The sequence below is a fragment of the Pseudophryne corroboree genome, chromosome 12, assembly GCF_028390025.1.
Source record: "Pseudophryne corroboree isolate aPseCor3 chromosome 12, aPseCor3.hap2, whole genome shotgun sequence".
Classification (NCBI taxonomy): Eukaryota; Metazoa; Chordata; class Amphibia; order Anura; family Myobatrachidae; genus Pseudophryne; species Pseudophryne corroboree.
This window is the reverse complement of record NC_086455.1, coordinates 14,740,542-14,763,065: the sequence shown is the minus strand read 5'-3', so window position 1 is coordinate 14,763,065 and position 22,524 is coordinate 14,740,542. Positions and strand designations below refer to the sequence as shown.

The 22,524-nt window shown below is 47.1% G+C and overlaps 1 protein-coding gene and 1 long non-coding RNA gene across 3 annotated transcripts in view; one reads left to right on the top strand and one right to left on the bottom strand.

Moving 5' to 3' along the window:
• The window catches only part of CA14 (carbonic anhydrase 14), a 70,418-nt gene extending 56,552 nt beyond the window's left edge, over window positions 1–13,866 (bottom strand). For both annotated transcript variants that reach the window (XM_063947067.1, XM_063947068.1), the window contains exons 1-2: window positions 13,659–13,866; window positions 6,734–6,754 (exon numbers count right to left, since the gene is read on the bottom strand). In XM_063947067.1, coding sequence (XP_063803137.1) covers window positions 6,734–6,754; window positions 13,659–13,743 — 106 coding nt within the window. In that variant the 5' untranslated portion in view covers window positions 13,744–13,866. The remainder of the gene's footprint in view (window positions 1–6,733; window positions 6,755–13,658) is intronic.
• LOC134980310 (uncharacterized) overlaps window positions 1–22,524 on the top strand; it is a 93,219-nt gene that overhangs the window by 45,720 nt on the left and 24,975 nt on the right. The window lies entirely within an intron of this gene.

The following is a 22,524-nucleotide window of genomic DNA, read 5'->3' as shown; positions in this document are numbered from 1 at the left end:
AGATTCCTACCTAATCATTGCGCCTGTTTCCTTCTTCGTATAATTGTCTGTCTTTATTCAGTTTGGGCGATCTGTGCTCTTTGGGGGTAATTCAGATCTGATCGCTGGGCTGCTAACTTTGCTGTACTGCGTTCAAATAGTCGCCGCCTACAGGGGGAGTGTATATTCGCCGTGCAAGTATGGGATTGCATGTGTACACGGAGCAGCAAAAATGCAGTGTGTGCAGTGTGTGCGCAGCCCAGGACTTCCTCCTCCAGTGTGATGAGAACGGGCTGATCGGGGCCGGAGCTGACGTCACACACCCTCCCTGGCTTGGGCACGCCTGCGTTTTTCCGGAGACTCCCAATAAACGGTCAGTTACCACCCACAAACGGCCTCTTCCTGTCAATCACCTTGCGAACGCCCGTGCGATCGGATTTTTTGCACCATTCTGACACTGTCCGGCGATGCCCTTTGTTGTTGTCCGACGCACGTGCGCATTGCAGTGCATACGCATGCGCAGTTAGCACCTGATCGCCTGCTGTGCGAAAACGTACAGCAGCGATCAGGCCTGATTTGTAACTCGCATCACTATAGGCCTGTTTAAGAGATAGGTAAATGCACTCGCACCTGTGAAAGTGTACACAGTGACTGTGCGAAAATATGCAAATGCCGCAGCCACCTGGATTTGTATTGAGATGCCCACCGGCAGCTTTGCAAATCCCAGCGGCTGCGTACAAAGTTTCAGCATCCCCCGCAGGAGCCCTCTAGTTGTGCAGCATTGGCGCAGGAAGTAACACGCCTGAGACATTGCAGCAGCATACGGAATCATAGTTGCAGCCTCAAACGTGCCTCCAAAACAGATGCGTCACACCTTATTTTTTGCAGCCACTACGAGTCACCTTCCCCAAACGGTCCTTGACTGTCAATCACTTTAGAGAAAAATCGTCTGCGACCACCATTGCAGCATATGCGCAGTGTGACTCGGATGCAACGCACAAACCGCCGATAATTGCTCAACTTCATAATCATCGGGTTTGCAAACATATAACAAACGGCATGAAATAAAGTAATGAATCAGACATTATTAGCCACCATTGGAATTTTAGCTCCTTTTATAGATAAGTGCCTCATGTGTCAGCAGCAGACCACTGTTGGTGAGGGTGTTACTGCCTCATGTTTATTGGTAGGTAGAGTTCCCTAAAGGTCTCCTATACTCAAGGGGTGGTCTTCTGGTTGCCGAATGTCGGGATCCCGGCGCACAGTATACCGGCTCCGGAATCCCGACACCCGGCATACCGACACATATTCTCCCTCGTGGGGGTCCACGACCCCCCTGGAGGGAGAATAGCGCGCACCACTGTGGCCGCAGCGAGCCCGCAAGGGGCTCATTTGCGCTCGCCACGCTGTCGGTATGCCGGCGGTCGGGCTCCCGGCGCCGGTATGCTGGTCGCCGGGAGCCAGGCCGCCAGCATACCATACTACACCTTTCTCAAGGATGTTAAAAAATATATATATTTCAACTTAATTTACTGGGTACCACATCTAACTGCATTAACCCCTGATATTCGTAAGATGGCTTCTGTATGAAATTGCCTGTTGAAGTCTAAGAAACATACTGTTGCTGCCATATAATAGTGAATAAATGACCTTCCATAGCAGCATCTGTAACCATGGAAATAAAACTTTGGACTGTAACAATTATTTCAGATGTCGCTAAGGAATGTCAGAGATTCAGATGACAGTAACAGCCATGTGTGAGTTTCCTGCTGCTGATTTCTGGAAGAAGACATATTGCAAGTAGCAGGAGTTACACTACTGTCGCAGAACCCGGCACAATTATTGTAATTAGACAAAACAAATCACATGTTCAGAATTTTTTTTGTCCAATTCCCCTCAAAGGAATGATGAAGATTATGGGGGTCATTCTGAGTTGTTCGTTAGCTGCATTCGTTCGCTGTGCAGCGATGAGGCAAAAAAAGGCACTTCTGCGCATGCGTATGCGGCGCAATGCGCACGCGTGGCGTACTATTACAACGACCGATGTAGTTTCACACAAGGTCTAGCGAAGCTTTTCAGTCGCACCGGCAGCCGCAGAGTGATTGACAGGAAGTGGGCGTTTCTGGGTGTCAACTGACCGTTTTCAGGGAGTGTTCGGAAAAACGCAGGTGTGCCAGGAAAAACGCAGGCGTGGCTGGGCAAACACAGGGCGGGTTTGTGATGTCAAATCAGGAACTGAACAGTCTGAAGTGATCGCAAGCGCTGAGTAGGTCTGAAGCTACTCAGAAACGGCACAAAATAATTTTGTAGCCGTTTTGCTTTACAATCGTTCGCACTTCTGCTAAGCTAAAATACACTCCCAGAGGGCGGCGGCTTAGCGTTTGTACGCTGCTAAAAACAGCTAGCGAGCGATCAACTCGGAATGACCACCTATATCCATTCTGCCAGCTACTGTAATGTGCATCTATTTTATTCAGTTAAATGTAGTCACTTTGATCTAGGAAGAAGGTAGAATCCACTCATTAAGAATTTGTCACAAGAAATCTATCTTTTTTGTATTTAGTGACCATAATAATTATATTTCTCCTCAACACCCTCTATCTGTAAAAGTTGCCTCAGTTTACCTAGGGGGTAATTCCAAGTTGATCGCAGCAGGATTTTTGATAGCAATTGGGCAAAACCATGTGCACTGCAGGGGAGGCAGATATAACATGTGCAGAAAGTGTTAGATTTGGATGGGTTATTTTATTTCTGTGCAGGGTAAATACTGGCTGCTTTATTTTTAAACTGAAAATTAGATTGCAGATTGAACACACCCCACCCAAATCTGACTCTCTCTGCACATGTTATATCTGCCTCCCCTGCAGTGCACATGGTTTTGCCCAATTGCTAACAAAAATCCTGCTGCGATCAACTTGGAATTACCCCCCCTAGTTACAGATCCACCCATTACACCATTGCTGAACCTAGGGGGTAATTCCAAGTTGATCACAGCAGGATTTTTGATAGCAATTGGGCAAAACCATGTGCACTGCAGGGGAGGCAGATGTAACATGTGCAGAGAGAGTTAGATTTGGGTGGGTTATTTTATTTCTGTGCAGGGTAAATACTGGCTGCTTTATTTTTACACTGCAAATTAGATTGCAGATTGAACACACCCCACCCAAATCTAACTCTCTCTGCACATGTTATATCTGCCTCCCCTGCAGTGCACATGGGGGGTCATTCCGAGTTGTTCGCTCGCAAGCTGCTTTTAGCAGCTTTGCACACGCTAAGCCGCCGCCTACTGGGAGTGAATCTTAGCATAGTAAAATTGCGAACGAAAGATTCTCAAAATTGCGATTACACACCTCTTAGCAGTTTCTGAGTAACTTCAACCTTACTCGGCATCTGCGATCAGTTCAGTGCTTGTCGTTCCCGGTTTGACGTCATAAACACACCCAGCGTTCGGCCAGACACTCCTCCGTTTCTCCAGCCACTCCCGCGTTTTTCCCAGAAACGGTAGCGTTTTTTCCCACACGCCCATAAAACGGCCTGTTTCCGCCCAGAAACACCCACTTCCTGTAAATCACACTCCGATCGCCTGAACGAAGAAAAAGCCGTGAGTAAAATACCTAACTGTATAGCAAATTTACTTGGCGCAGTCGCAGTGCGAACATTGCGCATGCGCACTAAGCGGAAAATCGCTGCGATGCGAAAAAAATTACAGAGCGACCAACTCGGAATGACCCCCTTGGTTTTGCCCAATTGCTATCAAAAATCCTGCTGCGATCAACTTGGAATTACCCCCCTAGTGCGCAGCCAGGTGACCAATCAGAGGCTTGCTTTTGTTTCCTAAACAACACTGGAAAAACTAGCAAGAATCTAACTGGTTGCTAAAGACTACATAACTTTATTTGTCACAGTCACATGCATTGGTTTTCTCTCAATGCCCCCTTACAGCTATTGTCGGCCTAATAAATGAGTAAATAATTTACATTTATGGGATGATCGTAAAACTAGGGGGTAAATGTACTAAAGCTTGTAAAACAGACAACTGGTGAAGTTACCCATAGCAACCAATCACAAGCTGTCTATGATTTTCTAAAAGGCAATAGAGAAATGATAGACATCATCTGATTGGTTGCTATGGCCAACATCACCATTTCTTTGTTTTAGAAGCTTTGGTAAATTTACCCCTAAGTGTCTACACCATGGATATTCCATGGGAATATGTGCCACTAAAAGGTATCACTACAATACACCCTGTTCCATCTCAGCATGGTTTTATGGTTGCTTTCCATTCATTGCATTGTTTAAAATGACATTACGTACGGGATAAAGGGGAGGGGGTGTCAGAATTTAAAGACAGAGCCCTATTTGCATTTCAATCAAACCCTTTCTTCCTATGTTAATTTGGTCTGAGGAAATAATCCCTGCTTACAAAGCAACTGAAACTGGCCCCTGTCCCTGTATGGACTCGGTTACCCTGCTCCTGACCCCAGGACAAGCAGCCCCCTCAACAATGATATAATTGGCCCAGGAATGCCTGCACTGATGCCGCAGTCTAGGGCCCATTCCAGGAGCCGTTCACCTTCACAAGGGTGTCCTAAATATAGACGCTGCTCCAAAATAGTGCAGGGAATTGTCATCGCTGAGGTCACATAGCGAGAAGCATCCTCTAGATAGGAAGATCAGGGTGAGCTAATGGATGTGGGCTTAAGGGCCTTCAGCTGCTGCGGAACCTCTTAGGCAGCAATCTATTTATTTGTTGCGGTGACTGTGCCTTTCCCGCACAGTGGCAGTATCGCTGAGGTGGCCGCTTATCACTCCACTAATGCAGCGTTATGTTTCTTGTTAAATTAGTGATTTCTTTATCTCCATGACAAAAATCGGTGATAAAGAAGAAAAAAAAAATTGATTGTGGGAATTTGCGGCAGAGCTTGATAAATGTGTCACAGACTGCCGCAGCGTTACCGGACCCGATGTGCAGAGGACTCCTGCCAATGTAAGGGTAGCCGCTGCGTTTTCTACATCCCAGGGATCTGGTCTCCCTGTACAGCAAGGTGATTATGGGGTCTATTCGTGAAACAGTGAAAAGAGTGGAGAAGTGAGCCAGTGGAGAAGTTGCCCCTGGCAACCTATCAGCTACTCTGTATGATTTTATAGTATGCAAATTATAAATGTTACTTCAATGCTGATTGGTTCTTCTCCACTGGCTCACTTCTCCACGGTTTTCACTGCTTTATGAATAGACCCCTAAGTCTGATCCATGAGGAACCTACTAGTCTACACCTGAGGCTGGTGTAAAGGCTGGATGCCCCTTAAAGCAGGGATGGGGAACCTTTGGTCATCCAGCTGTTGTTGAACTACACATCCCAGCATGCCTTGCAATAGTTTTAGCATGGCCAATTAGCAAAACTGTAGCAGGGCATGCTGGGATGTGTAGTTCAATACCTGGAGGGCCAAAGGTTTCCCATCCCTGCCTTAAAGTGTCCCTGTCCACAGAACACAGCTGAGACATCCATTTTGGTGAGGTGGGCATGACTTGATGATGTCGTTCACCCCTTCAGGCGAGCAAGCAAGGCCGCAGGGCCTGATTCAGATGTGGTCGCAAAGGCTGACGCAGCAGCTATCCTTTTTGCGAGGCAGCGCAAGTGTACAGAGACGCTCACCGAAGCAACCGCAACAATCTCAGCAACTGCGTACTCCATCGCAACAGATGCAAGAAACTTTGATTCCCTGAGTGCCTACATGGCCACACAGAATGGGCACGAGGGAGCTGCAACACTGGCGCCATGTTTTATGCGTATTAGAGCGCAGTCGCACACTGAGACAAAAAAAAACCGCGCATGACCTGTTTGCATTCTTGTAGACACTCCACCGTTACCTTCCCCCGAACGGCCTCTTCCTGTCAATCACTCTGCCACCGATTCCTCACCGCCAGCGGCATCGCAAAGGTACCGTGCCGCGTGAGCACTGCCGCCGCAGCGTGCCAAACATTGCTCAGCTGCAACGCCATAAAACTTGCGACCACATCACAATCACGCTCGTTGTCTATGAAGACATCTCATCATGCCGACGCCCACTCAGAGGGAGTCTACTGCGCACAAGATGGAGGCTGAGTCATTGGCATAATTCCGCAAGTCCTCTGAATTAGGCCCAGTGTCTTGCCGTAACCTGGCAGACTAGTGAGGTTTCCAGAAGACTAGGCAAATAATAATTATCAGGCATGAGCGGAACTAGGAGTCACCGGGCAACACAGGGGGGAGGATCCAGTGGTGCACACATGCGCAACGCTCTGGTGGGCCTCTGCTATATCCTTGTACTGTGTAGACTGGAAATCCAGCAAATCTTCCTATGTCATTCTCATACATCCATATACAGAATACTGTACTCTTTTGTACATTGGGCCTAATTCTGAGTTGATCGCATCAGCAAATTTGTTAGCAGTTGGGCAAAACCATGTGCACTGCAGGTGGGGCAGATGTAACATGTGCAGAGAGAGTTAGATTTGGGTGGGGTGTGTTCAAACTGAAATCTAAATTGCAGTGTAAAAATAAAGCAGCCAGTATTTACCCTGCACAGAAACAATATAACTCTAACAATCCAAATCTAACTCTCTCTGCACATGTTACACCTGCCACACCTGCAGTGCACATGGTTTTGCCCAAGTGCTAACAAACTTGCTGCTGCGATCAACTCAGAATTCTCCCTATTGTACTTTTAGTTGAACAATTCCATAAGATGAAGAGGAAATGAAGGAATCTCTTACCTGTGTAGGTCCACGAGGCACCTGGAACAAACAACAAGATAAGACAGACGTTACTACAAGATAATATCTGCAGATTGCGGTAAGTAGCAGCCTCACACATCAACCCGCAGTAATGTCTGTATGGTTTCCACAGATGTCACACGTTCCCACCTGCCCAGTCCCAGATTTGTCCCAGTCCGACGTTCTTTATAGGCTGGTTTCAAGGTCACATTAAAGGTGATAAGAGCTCTGACATCATTTCATTTGTGACCTACCAAAATCTGCAACTTCATATCCTTTGTATTGTGCAAAACAAAAATTATCCCTATCACCCCTTGTAGATATGAAAAGAAAATAGGTGCGTTTAACAACCGAGGGCCCGATTCTGTTGGACGCAGCGGCGACCATGTTTGCGTCCTTTGTAGCCGTGGCATCTGCTAGTACTAGTATAAGCTCTCCCCTGTGTACAGGCCTGCGTATAAATGCCCCCACTTTGAGGGTCTGTAGAGGCTACAATTCCGCTTGGTGCGTCTTTTGATGCAACTATCAGACGCACTATTGAAACCTGTACTTGTCCTCTCCTAGGTGCAGAATATCCATCAGAACATGGCCTCCAGTGGGTGCGGTGAAACGTCCGAGGACCTGATTCTGATTTGGGAGTAAAGCAATAAAATAAAAAAAGCAAGTAACTTTGTATCTGGAGCAAATCGTGTTGCCGTGTAAGGGGAGCAAATACATTTATATTGTTTCTGTGCAGGTAAATAGTGGCTGCTTCTGCATGTAGCCCACAGATGTCAGGCAGACTTATTCCTACACTGCAATTTAAATGTCAGTTTGGACACCATCTCTGCACATGTTACATCTGCTCCACTTGCATGGTTTTGCACAGTTAATAGCATTTTTTTTTTTTTAACTTTACAAATCATAATCCGACCCAGAGTTCGCAACCAGTTCTGTGCAACGCCCATAGGGGGTCATTCCGGGTTGAGCGCTAGCTGGCGTTGTTCGCAGCGCAGCGTTCAGGCTAAAAATCTGCATTTCTGCGCATGCCTATGCCCCGCAATGCGCACGTGCGACGTACGGGTACATACCCCGTTGCGGTTGTGTACAGGTTGTAGCGAACTTTTCAGTCGCACTGACGGCCGCAAGAAGATTGACAGAAAGGGGGGCGTTTCTGGGTGTTAACTGACCGTTTTCAGGGAGTGTTTGCAAAAACGCAGGTGTGTATGAAAAAACGCAGGCGTGGCTGGGCGTTCGCTGGGCGGGTGTATGACGTCAAATCCAGACACGAATAGGCTGAAGTGATCGCAAGCGCTGAGTAGGTTCAGAGCTACTCAGAAACTGCACAAACTGTTTTTGCAGATCTCGGCTGCACATGCGTTCGCACTTCCGTTAAGCTAAAATACACTCCCCAGTGGGCGGCGGCATAGCGTTTGTACGGCTGCTAAACCTAGCTAGCGAGCGATCAACTCGGAATGACCTCCATAATACACCGCAATATCCTCCTCTCAATCGCAACTGCAACTCTGTGCAGCACTGTAATATGAATGCACAATTTTTAGCGATGTACTTAGATATGTGTGTAGTTATAAAATATCGACAGGAATATCGGCAATGTGTTTGACTCAGAAGTTTTATTTTTAAAGGGGCAGTCATAACATGCAAAACTATAGCAACCCCATAGAGACCTATATCTGTGATATCAGGGACCTCTGCTGCAGTCCTAATGTGATACATGGGGTTGATACTAAATATTTGCACTTACCCTATGAAAAGCTCCCGAAAACCAATACATAATAAAAAAAAATGGGCCCCATAATCTTTTAATATGATTTTTCCGCTTTATGTTGTTGTTTCAGTAATCAGCTTTGTAGGGGGGAAACGCATTTTCTGAGAAACTGGAACTGGAAAGCCTTTCTCTAGACAAAACAAGACGTTTCTCTACGTTGGTCACAGCTGGCTTTGCAAATAATCAGCCCAGCAATGTATTAATGGGAGATAGCTAGTGAGCTATTTCCCTCACACTAAGTTTAATCATTATTTAATATTGCTCTTATATACACCTAGGGGGTCATTCCGAGTTGATCGCACGTAGCAACTTTTTGCTGCCGTGCGATCAACTAGACGCCGCCTATGGGGGAGTGTATTTCTGCATAGCAGGGCTGCGAACGCTTGTGCAATCCTACTATGCTAAAAAAGTTACCTGTAAAAGAAGACCAGGGTAAGAGTTACTTACCTTGTGCGATCGTTCCAGCGATGCAGGTCCCGGAACTGACGTCAGACATCCGCCCTCCAAAGGCCTGGACACGCCTGCGTCCGCCCAAACCACTCCTGGAAAACAGTTAGTTGACGCCCCAGAACACCTTCCTCCTGTCAGTCTTCTTGCGGCCGACCCTGCGACCGCTTTTGTCGTTAGCAGTGTCGCTGCCCGGCGAGCAACGAAGAGCCTGTGCAATGTGGTCACCACGCATGCGCAGAACCGACCCGTTCGCACTGCTGCGACAAACAGCAGCGTGCAAACGGGTCGGAATGACCTAATGCTGTGTTTGTACACATTTGCACTAACATTTGTAAAAATAAGATGTGGTCACTAAAAACACAGTGGCGTGCATATGCAAAGCTGAACTAACGGCACGTTGCATCGCCCTCTGACCAATAGGAACCGTGCCAGGGTTATGTCAGGCGCACAGCAGACACTTCTACACAGTCTTTCATACATTTGCTATTAGGCTTAAATGTAATAAAATCAAAACCGTCTACAGCCCCGATTCCCAGATCCGCTGATCCGATTTGCCAATCAGTGGCATCGATGATCCGTCGGGGAATCGGATAAAATTCAGCATGGTAAAAAGTCCCATCTCCCAATCCAGACCATTTTTTTGTTCTCAATCGGTCAGTTGGGGAAATCCAACATGTTGCATTTCTCCGATCCCCTGACCCCAACGTCAGGCATAACGGGAATTACCCCAATTCCTTCCTGATGTATGGACCCCGTAACACAGCAATTATAATAATTCCATCCAGTGTAAACTTCTTAGCGAATGCTGGAGACTGATCGTCGCCAGCGCATATTTGTGCCAGGCCTAAGGCTGGGTACAGACTAGAACAATGATGTCATCTCCGAGTGCCGGCACTGGACCCGTGTGCAGTGTGAATTACACTGACTCAGGAATACCCTGATTCAGCGCCGCAGTGTGAAGGGGTTAAGTACCAGGTCTGTCCCAGATTGGAACCATTTTCCAAATCTCGGGTCGGACCGGGCACTTTGGTGGAAAAGGGGTTGTATAATCAGTGGGGACAGGAACATTTATCACCTGCGTATATAGTTTAGGTGTATGGGAATACTTTTTTCAAATGGGACATTTTTCCATTAATGTGAGTTGGCGCTGGCAGAGGAACATGCGTCCCCTCCGTCATTACACAGCGCACTACACACTGACAGCTCCGCAAGGCAGAGCTCCCAGGTATACAGCAGAGATGATGGGAGATTATGGCTAAAATGTACAATTATTACTTTCATTTGGGAATAAACTGAACCAATAAGTATAGAGTTGATTTTTGGCGCCCATAGGGGGTCATTCTGAGTTGTTCGCTCGCTAGCAGTTTTTAGCAGCCGTGCAAACGCTATGCCGCCGCCCTCTGGGAGTGTATTTTAGCTTAGCAGAAGTGCGAACGAAAGGATCGCAGAGCACCTGCAAAAAAAAATTGTGCAGTTTCAGAGTAGCTTCAGACCTACTCGGCGCTTGCGATCACTTCAGACTGTTCAGTTCCTGTTTTGTTGTCACAAACACGCCCAGCATTCTCCCAGCCACGCCTGCGTTTTTCCTGGCACGCCTGCGTTTTTCCGTACACTCCCTGAAAACGGTCAGTTGACACCCAGAAACGCCCACTTCATGTCAATCACTCTGCGGCGGACATTACGAATGAAAATCCTCGCTAGATCTTGAGTAAAACTACATCGGCTGTTATGAAAGTACGTTGCGCGTGCGCATTGCGCCGTATACGCAGAAGTGCCGCTTTTTCACTTAATCGCTGCGCTGCGAACATTTTTATCTAGCAATCAACTTGGAATGACCCCCATAGTGTGCTGTATGCTATATGTCACTGCACAGTCACCGTCTGGGGCCTTTTACTCTATGTACAGATAAACAGCTTACCATAACAGACCATAGCAATCACTGGGAGAGGATTCCTGCAGATCCCTCCCTGAAAATGGCTGCCGCATATCCCTGTCCCTGCACGTGAGGAATACTACATACAGGTGATGCATCATTCTTTATTGGCACGAATAGAGTGATAAGAAATTATAATTATCTGAAAAATGCAGAGATCGAGATCGCAGAGAATGTAATCACCGCCAAATAACACAACACTTGTGGCCTCTACTCCCCCATCTTTCATCCATGTGTGCTCTCTCAGCTAACTAGTTCTAATTACAGTGCAAAGGGTAACCAGGGTCCGACCAGAGGCTGTATTATGTGCAGGGCTGCGTGTCCAGCCTGTGGCTGTATTATGTGCAGGGCTGCGTGTCCAGCCTGAGGCTGTATTATGTGCAGGGCTGCGTGTCCAGCCTGAGGCTGTATTATGTGCAGGGCTGCGTGTCCAGCCTGAGGCTGTATTATGTGCAGGGCTGCATGTCCAGCTTGAGGCTGTATTATGTACAGGGCTGCGTGTCCAGCCTGAGGCTGTATTATGTGCAGGGCTGCGTGTCCAGCTTGAGGCTGTATTATGTACAGGGCTGCGTGTCCAGCCTGAGGCTGTATTATGTGCAGGGCTGCGTGTCCAGCCTGTGGCTGTATTATGTGCAGGGCTGCGGGTCCAGCCTGAGGCTGTTTTATGTGCAGGGCTGCGTGTCCAGCCTGAGGCTGTATTATGTGCAGGGCTGCGTGTCCAGCCTGAGGCTGTATTATGTGCAGGGGGTGCGTGTCCAGCCTGAGGCTGTATTATGTGCAGGGCTGCGTGTCCAGCCTGTGGCTGTATTATGTGCAGGGGGTGCGTGTCCAGCCTGAGGCTGTATTATGTGCAGGGGGTGCGTGTCCAGCTTGAGGCTGTTTTATGTGCAGGGCTGCGTGTCCAGCCTGAGGCTGTATTATGTGCAGGGCTGCGTGTCCAGCCTGAGGCTGTATTATGTGCAGGGCTGCGTGTCCAGCCTGAGGCTGTATTATGTGCAGGGCTGCGTGTCCAGCCTGAGGCTGTATTATGTGCAGGGCTGCGTGTCCAGCCTGAGGCTGTATTATGTGCAGGGCTGCGTGTCCAGCCTGAGGCTGTATTATGTGCAGGGCTGCGTGTCCAGCCTGAGGCTGTATTATGTGCAGGGCTGCGTGTCCAGCTTGAGGCTGTATTATGTACAGGGCTGCGTGTCCAGCCTGAGGCTGTATTATGTGCAGGGCTGCGTGTCCAGCCTGTGGCTGTATTATGTGCAGGGCTGCGGGTCCAGCCTGAGGCTGTATTATGTGCAGGGCTGCGGGTCCAGCCTGAGGCTGTATTATGTGCAGGGCTGCGTGTCCAGCCTGAGGCTGTATTATGTGCAGGGCTGCGTGTCCAGCCTGAGGCTGTATTATGTGCAGGGCTGCGGGTCCAGCCTGAGGCTGTATTATGTGCAGGGCTGCGTGTCCAGCCTGAGGCTGTATTATGTGCAGGGCTGCGTGTCCAGCTTGAGTCTGTATTATGTACAGGGCTGCGTGTCCAGCCTGAGGCTGTATTATGTGCAGGGCTGCGTGTCCAGCCTGTGGCTGTATTATGTGCAGGGCTGCGGGTCCAGCCTGAGGCTGTATTATGTGCAGGGCTGCGTGTCCAGCCTGAGGCTGTATTATGTGCAGGGCTGCGTGTCCAGCCTGAGGCTGTATTATGTGCAGGGCTGCGTGTTGCCACAAACCCGCAGGCACCAGTTGCAAGGTAGTACGGCAGTGGGTCCATGAATAAAGGGGGACATACGGTACCTCTGTACAGTCCCAAGCCGGTGATTCAATGGACTGACTGTAGTGGATAGTCCCTTATAGGCGGGACATTCGGGAGGTTTGCATCTCATTAGTAAATGTAATAATTATTGACATTATGGAAACTGAGTGTACGGTGGTGTGACGTACATATGTGACCGTAGCATAATTATATTATACAGTGCTCTGCAGGGGTCATGTCAGGCCCCCGTAAGCTATTACATTCCCTCTCACTGACTTATTACGCTCCGGAGGACATGTACTGATGATACTGAGTTAGGATTCTATGATTATAAACCGTTCTCTGCCCAGATGAAACATCCCCCACAGAAAACAAAGCGTCGGTGTTACTGTGACTGCACATGGTGGGACATCTGGTTCTATATCAGCCTGTCCTTTTACCACACAGTGTAATGTTTTACTAACCTAATCTATTGTAATGAATCACACTGACAGCAACATAATTTGCGCAATTGAGATCAAGTTAAACTAAACACCTATGTTGTGGCCTGGTTCCGCAGTGTTCCTTAACGTACTCTGGATTTGGGCGCCGCGGATCCCTTGTGGCGCCATATAAATAAAGGATAATAATAACATTTCAAAGGTTAAAAGCACAAAAAATGTGTAATTTAGTTGCCCTATAGTGGTGAGAATATTCCAAAAATTTCCACAATCGGCAACAGGAGTCAAATAGTTAAAATGTGACTTAAAATGTCTCAAACTACTGAAGTTTCGATGACGTACAAATTTTGTATTTTTGAAATATTCAGCGCAACATTCCAACATGCAAACAATATTGGTGCACTTTTTGCACGATTAGAATTTTTTATTGATGTGTCTTACAATTAAGGCTTCGCACCTGCCTTATTCTGAAGGCAGTGAAAGGGTTACCGAGTATTCCCGTTACTGGCATCAATCTCCTTACTCAATCCAAATGCGACAAAAAAATTCTGCAGCGTCAATGTCGGCGAGAACCCAATGTGACATACATACATATACTGTCTACTCACCGGCAGCCGCAGACTGGCAGATGCTCAGGATGAGCAGAGAGTAACCCGTCAGCCAATAACCCCCACAGGTGCTAAGCACAGACATATCAGCGGCTGGGCTGCCAGTGGCCGGAGGAGCCCTGTCCTGTGTCTCTGCACTGGCTTTGCTGATACACTGATCATGCACAGGGCTGGAGAGAAGTTTTAGGTCCAGCAAACAGCCCCCACCTCTGAGTCTCTCACTGAGAGTGCAGCACTTTTTTTTTTTAAGGTGGTCCAAGGAAGACAGAGGGCAGAGTCTGCTGAGGGCCAATCAGGTGTACAAGCCCCAATCCCAGTATGTGGTACTCTTTATCAGATGCGTGTGGTATTGTAGTGCACACACACACATAGACACAAGCTCTAAACAAACACACACTCTATACACAAACTATATAGGCAAAGCACTCTACACAAAAAAAAAAAAACATTCCGAGTTGATCACTCGCTAGCAACTTTTTGCAGCGCTGCGATCAGATAGTCGCCGCCTATGGGGGAGTGTATTTTCGCTTTGCAAGTGTGCGATCGCATTTGCAGCCGACGGCACAAAAAAGTTTTGTGCAGTTTCTGAGTAGCTCTGGACTTACTCAGCCGCTGCGATCACTTCAGTCTTTTTGGTCCCGGAATTGACGTCAGAAACCCGCCCTGCAAACGTCAGTACACGCCTGCGTTTTCCCTACCACTCCCAGAAAACGGTTAGTTGACACCCACAAACGCCCTCTTTCTGTCAATCTCCTTGCGATTGGCTGTGCGAATGGATTCTTTGTTAAATCCATCGCCCAGCACCGATCCGCTTTGTACCCGTACGACGCGCCTATGCATTGCGGTGCATACGCATGCACAGTTTTGCCGAGTTTTAACCTGTTCGCAGCGCTGAAAAAAGTTGCTAGCGGGCGATCAACTTGGATTGACCCCCTCTATACGCACATGCACAATACACTGCATTCAGAGTGCGCATGCTACGCAGACTGTGTGCGCATCTTACAGCAGCTACGAGTGGCTATGAGTCGACTGACTCTCAGACGTTTCTGTCATACGGTTATATGGCTGTTACTGGGCGGCCATGACACGTTCGCACATAGAAGTGTCCCGTGGGCGTGCAGACTGAGCTGCGGCCTAGTCAGAGGTGCCCCACGGTCTGCACACAGAGGTCCAGGACCGGTTAAGCCGCACAGACTCTGGAATGTTTTGTGCGTTCCTGGCCGGGGACTGGAAGGTGGCTACCAGTGACGGGACTATGCTCTACACCGTCGGTGGACAGTAATGCTGACACCAGAATGCAGACAGTTATGATGATGACATGATTAAAATGTCAACATTGTGAAAACGTTGATATTAGTATTAGGGTAAGGCTAGTTTTAGGATTAGGGGATAGTGGTAGCACAGTGTCTGCATTCTAATCATGTCAATATTAAATCAGTGTCGGCATGGTGATTGCAGACATCACAACTGTGTCAACATTATGAATGACAACCAAATATAAAGCATTAGATTTTTTAGATAGTTTGAAAATTAATTTCTGCACATTCCTTGGGCCTGTTTGTCTTATCTGGCTTGCGACAGAGCAGTGTGTCTGGCCACATCATTAATGACGGGGATTACACCCCTAGGGGGACGGGGGAGCCTGAGTGTGCAGGGAGGAGTAACCATGCCCCCATGATGCTGTGACCACACCCCCTGGGCGGGGATGTATAGTCCCGCCACATTCCATTCAAGATGGCACACGGCATGGTACAGAGGAAATATTTACCAGACACTGGAAACTACTGACTGAAGTGCCCAGTGTTGGACTGGGGCATAAATGAGTGATAGGGGCCCATACTTAGGGGTGTGGTCAGCCTACAAAGGGGGTGTGGCCAACCCCCACAGAGGCTTGAAATACACAATAGACTTGTGCAGTGTAATGCAACATGTATAATACAAGTGCACAGTCTGGAACCTGATCCCTAGAGGAAGGAGTGGGCCCTGAGGCAGTGGGGCCCACCGGTGGTTTCCCTGGTACCCCTATGGGCCAGTCCGACCCTAGAAGTGCCTAAGTGCTCCCAACAGCAAGCGCAGCTCCCAGGCACATGCCTCATCTGAACGTCACCAGAGCCAGCATGCTTAGTGGTTGTGGATACTTTAGTAAAGTGCTGAGTATATAACTTCAGGGTGTGGGCTATATACAGTCCTCTGCATACACATGACCCCTGCTGCACATCAAATGTCACCTGGTGCTTCTGCCATAGCTCAGACCCATCACATAATTACAGAAACCATGATGTCAGGTAACTGTCGCAGGATTATGCTATTTGACAAAACAACCCAGTGTCTTAGCAATAGCCCTCACACTCACAGAGCCCATGGTGGCTTGGAGGCGCTGAGTGGCTTGTGTGTACTGGGGTTCTGCGGGGCCTATTGCTACGCCACTACCAGGACCTATAGATACTTGTCTGCGTTCCCATGGCGCCTGGCCCCATTGAAAATGTCTCTCCCAAAATGTCCACCACCTCAGAGGAGACAGTTATTAAGGATGCTAGAGGAGGTGGTGGCCATTTTGGGAGGGACATATTGTAATGGGAGCAGGCGCGACAGGACCGTAAACCCGCTGTGGCAGCCGGAGGGGCTATCCCCTGGCAACGAGCAGAACCCCTGACAATAAGCAGGAATCATGGGAGGGGGGTGGGGGGGCTGTAACTTTTTGGGCAGGGGGGCACTTATTTTATAGTAATGCCACTGCAACAACCCCTGAAGACAAACTACTCTTCCTATAGATCTGTGAGTACTAAATTGGTGAATCAGAGGTGCTATTCTATTTCACAGGATTCAGTGGCGGATCTTTATGGCGGGGGACGATCAAGGCCTACGTTTGCAAGTCACATGATAAAAAACCGTATTGAAATTTACACCATTTTTTTTCTTATGTCCAATAAATATTCAAGGGAACATTATACATGTACCCCAATGTTTCCATTATATTCCCAAACATGCTTATGCAAAGAAGTTATATTGTTAAATACTAATATAAAGGAAAACACCTTTGCCATGCGGCTGGATCCTTCGCACCATCCCGTCGCTGACCGGCGATCCTGGTTGTAGCCATCCGACACGCCGACGCGTGCGCAGATTGGATCTGATCGCCCGCAGTCTGAATTAGGCCCCTAGTTTTGTGTTACACCTTGGCTGTGCCAGTGTGCCCTGTATTTCTCGTTATTTGCTGGGGCGATGAGTGTCGGCTAATTCCGCTGCATGTAGACGATACAGTCTGTTCTATATTACTGGGTGCCAGTTAAAAATGTCTGGCTCTTACATTCAGGCTAGTTGCTGAGCCACGCTTTATAATGTGGATATGTGTGTATCATTTGTAATATACACAGGTGATCAATAGTAGACACCAGCGGAAAAAGTACTTGAGGCAAACCAGACGATGAGAGCTTAGGTTCATTGCAGTGCACGGATTGTACAGCTGAAGTCACAGTAACGGCAGCAGACAGTGGAGATGGGGCATTATTCGGATTTGTATGTATACCCTATGGTTTATGTACAACACTCCGATAGAGGTGTGCGCAGACCTGTGTGGTTACTCGCAGGGACCCCTTAGCCGCAGCATGCATTTGGGGAAGCGTAGAGGGGATGGCAACCGGGAACATTCTACAAAGCGAGGGGGGGAAAGTCGCCCTTTGTTTTGTCTGCGTGGTGAGCCCAGTGTCTGCGACTCCGGATATAAACGTTATGGGCTCAGCAGAGGTGTTCCCCACCGGACAGTCTGTATAAGCCAGAGGTTCTCAAACTCGGTCCTCAGGACCCCACACAGTACATGTTTTGCAGGTCTCCTCACAGAATCGCAAGTGAAATAATTAGCTCCACCTGTGGACCTTTTAAAATGTGTCAGTGAGTAATTAATACACCTGTGCACCTGCTGGGTTACCTGCAAAACATGCACTGTGTGTGCCCCCGAGGACCGAGTTTGAGAACCTCTGGTATAAGCAGATGGCCGAAGGCTGGGAACATTGCAACCATTGTGATGGCAGTCCAATGATGCATGTTCGGACGCAGCACTTAGATTGCAGATGCTGACAGGAGGCGTCTTTTTCCTAGACGCCTCCTGCACCATTACCGTATTAGTTGTAGAGTATTGCGCAGCTGCTTCCCTGCATCTGTGCAGGACCGTACATCTCGGAGTCAGGCCCTGTGCGTGCGCGGTAGCACTGTCAGTGGCCATCTTGGTAAAGGGCTGATGCTTCAGTAAAGGAACAGCATGCAGATAACGCACGCCACACACCAACATATAACATATGGCAAGTAGAAAGAGAGAACGGGCTGACCTCTATATAAAGCTCAATCTCTAATTATAGTACTAATGTATTATTTTATTCTGAGTACATTTCAGCTGATTTCCAGTCTTCCCCGCCGCCCAGTGACAGCGCCATACATCCCAGCGTTGTGATATTAGAGACATAGCCTCCGAGCAGGGTGTGTGTGGCCGGGGGCCTCTGAAATATCATCCCTCCTAATGACTGTACTGAGTGGGACATACCCCCTGGTATTACCAGCAGTCAGGGCTGTGTACAGGTACATTACTCACATAGTATAGCATCATATATAGGTAACAAGCGCTGTCTTTGCTGCGGACCAATGGTTGGTGTTTCCTTCATTTATTTCTAAGGTACAGATAGAGACCGCATGGCTGTGCAGTACTCAGTACAGCTATATACTGTATGGAGTACAGATATATACTGTATGGCTGTGCAGTACTCAGTACAGCTATATACTGTATGGAGTACAGATATATACTGTATGGCAGCGCAGTACTCAGTACAGCTATATACTGTATGGAGTACAGATATATACTGTATGGCTGTGCGGTACTCAGTACAGCTATATACTGTATGGAGTACAGATATATACTGTATGGCTGTGCGGTACTCAGTACAGCTATATACTGTATGGAGTACAGGTATATACTGTATGGCTGTGCGGTACTCAGTACAGCTATATACTGTATGGAGTACAGATATATACTGTATGGCTGTGCGGTACTCAGTACAGCTATATACTGTATGGAGTACAGGTATATACTGTATGGCTGTGCGGTACTCAGTACAGCTATATACTGTATGGAGTACAGATATATACTGTATGGCAGCGCAGTACTCAGTACAGCTATATACTGTATGGAGTACAGATATATACTGTATGGCAGCGCTGTACTCAGTACAGCTATATACTGTATGGAGTACAGATATATACTGTATGGCTGTGCGGTACTCAGTACAGCTATATACTGTATGGAGTACAGATATATACTGTATGGCTGTGCGGTACTCAGTACAGCTATATACTGTATGGAGTACAGATATATACTGTATGGCTGTGCGGTACTCAGTACAGCTATATACTGTATGGAGTACAGATATATACTGTATGGCTGTGCGGTACTCAGTACAGATATACACCGCATGGAGTACAGATATATACTGTATGGCAGCGCAGTACTCAGTACAGCTATATACTGTATGGAGTACAGATATATACTGTATGGCTGTGCGGTACTCAGTACAGCTATATACTGTATGGAGTACAGGTATATACTGTATGGCTGTGCGGTACTCAGTACAGCTATATACTGTATGGAGTACAGATATATACTGTATGGCAGCGCAGTACTCAGTACAGCTATATACTGTATGGAGTACAGATATATACTGTATGGCAGCGCAGTACTCAGTACAGCTATATACTGTATGGAGTACAGATATATACTGTATGGCAGCACAGTACTCAGTACAGCTATATACTGTATGGAGTACAGATATATACTGTATGGCTGTGCGGTACTCAGTACAGCTATATACTGTATGGAGTACAGATATATACTGTATGGCTGTGCGGTACTCAGTACAGCTATATACTGTATGGAGTACAGATATATACTGTATGGCTGTGCGGTACTCAGTACAGATATACACTGCATGGAGTACAGATATATACTGTATGGCAGCGCAGTACTCAGTACAGCTATATACTGTATGGAGTACAGATATATACTGTATGGCTGTGCGGTACTCAGTACAGCTATATACTGTATGGAGTACAGGTATATACTGTATGGCTGTGCGGTACTCAGTACAGCTATATACTGTATGGAGTACAGATATATACTGTATGGCAGCGCAGTACTCAGTACAGCTATATACTGTATGGAGTACAGATATATACTGTATGGCAGCACAGTACTCAGTACAGCTATATACTGTATGGAGTACAGATATATACTGTATGGCTGTGCGGTACTCAGTACAGCTATATACTGTATGGAGTACAGATATATACTGTATGGCTGTGCGGTACTCAGTACAGCTATATACTGTATGGAGTACAGATATATACTGTATGGCTGTGCGGTACTCAGTACAGCTATATACTGTATGGAGTACAGATATATACTGTATGGCTGTGCGGTACTCAGTACAGCTATATACTGTATGGAGTACAGATATATACTGTATGGCTGTGCGGTACTCAGTACAGATATACACTGCATGGAGTACAGATATATACTGTATGGCAGCGCAGTACTCAGTACAGCTATATACTGTATGGAGTACACATATATATATTTTATGACTGTGCGGTACTCAGTACAGCTATATACTGTATGGAGTACAGGTATATACTGTATGGCTGTGCGGTACTCAGTACAGCTATATACTGTATGGAGTACAGATATATACTGTATGGCTGTGCGGTACTCAGTACAGCTATATACTGTATGGAGTACAGGTATATACTGTATGGCTGTGCGGTACTCAGTACAGCTATATACTGTATGGAGTACAGATATATACTGTATGGCAGCGCAGTACAGCTATATACTGTATGGAGTACAGATATATACTGTATGGCAGCACAGTACTCAGTACAGCTATATACTGTATGGAGTACAAATATATACTGTATGGCTGTACGGTACTCAGTACAGCTATATACTGTATGGAGTACAGATATATACTGTATGGCTGTGCGGCACTCAGTACAGCTATATACTGTATGGAGTACAGATATATACTGTATGGCTGTGCGGTACTCAGTACAGATATACACAGCATGGAGTACAGATATATACTGTATGGCAGCGCAGTACTCAGTACAGCTATATACTGTATGGAGTACACATATATATTTTATGACTGTGCGGTACTCAGTACAGCTATATACTGTATGGAGTACAGATATATACTGTATGGCTGTGCGGTACGCAGTACAGCTATATACTGTATGGAGTACAGATATATACTGTATGGCAGTGCAGTACTCAGTACAGCTATATACTGTATGGAGTACAGATATATACTGTATGGCTGTGCGGTACTCAGTACAGCTATATACTGTATGGAGTACAGATATATACTGTATGGCTGTGCGGTACTCAGTACAGATATACACAGCAGGGCTGCACAGTACTCAGTACAAATATACACTGCATGGCTGCACGGTACTCAGTACAGATATACACTGCATGGCTGCACGGTACTCAGTACAGATATACACTGTATGGAGTACAGATATATACTGTATGGCTGTGCGTTACTCAGTACAGCTATATACTGTATGGAATACAGCTATATACTGTATGGAGTACAGATATATACAGTATGGCTGTGCGGTACTCAGTACAGCTATATACTGTATGGAGTACAGATATATACTGTATGGCTGTGCGGTACTCAGTACAGATATACACAGCAGGGCTGCACAGTACTCAGTACAGATATACACAGCAGGGCTGCACAGTACTCAGTACAGATATACACTGCATGGCTGCGTGGTACTCAGTACAGATATACACTGCATGGCTGCACGGTACTCAGTACAGATATACACTGCATGGCTGCACGATACTCAGTACAGATATATACCGCAGGGCTGCACGGTATTCAGTACAGATATACACTGCATGGCTACACGATACTCAGTACAGATATACACTGCATGGCTGCACGATACTCAGTACAGATATACACTGCATGGCTGCACGGCACTCAGTACAGATATACACTGCATGGCTGCACAGTACTCAGTACAGATATACACTGCATGGCTGCACGGCACTCAGTACAGATATACACTGCATGGCTGCACGGCACTCAGTACAGATATACACTGCATGGCTGCACGGCACTCAGTACAGATATACACCGCATGGCTGCACAGTACTCAGTACAGATATACCCTGCATGACTGCACGGTACTCAGTACAGATATACACTGCATGGCTGCACGATACTCAGTACAGATATACACTGCGTGGCTTTGTGGTATTCAGTACAGATATACACTGCATGGATGTGTGGTATTCAGTACAGATATACACAGCAGGGCTGCACGGTATTCAGTACAGATATACACTGCATGGCTGCACGGTACTCAGTACAGATATACACTGCATGGCTGCACGGTACTCAGTACAGATATATACCGCATGGCTGCACGGTACTCAGTACAGATATACACTGCATGGCTGCACAGTGCTCAGTACAGCTATACACTGCATGGCTGTGTGGTACTCAGTACAGATATATACCGCATGGCTGTGTGGTACTCAGTACAGATATATATACCGCATGGCTGCGCAGTACTCAGTACCGATATATATACTGCAGGGCTGCACGGCACTCAGTTCCGACCTCCTATATAGTGATGCATGCAGGGTGTACACCATATTTCCTCGGCTGACATGGTGACAGATTATCCCTACACTAGTAATGCATTTGAAAGAGCAAATTACATTCAGGTCAGGGCCCTAATTTTAGCTGAGGCTGTGACTGGCATTGCTCACACATGAAGCTGTCTATTGACAACCCTGGCA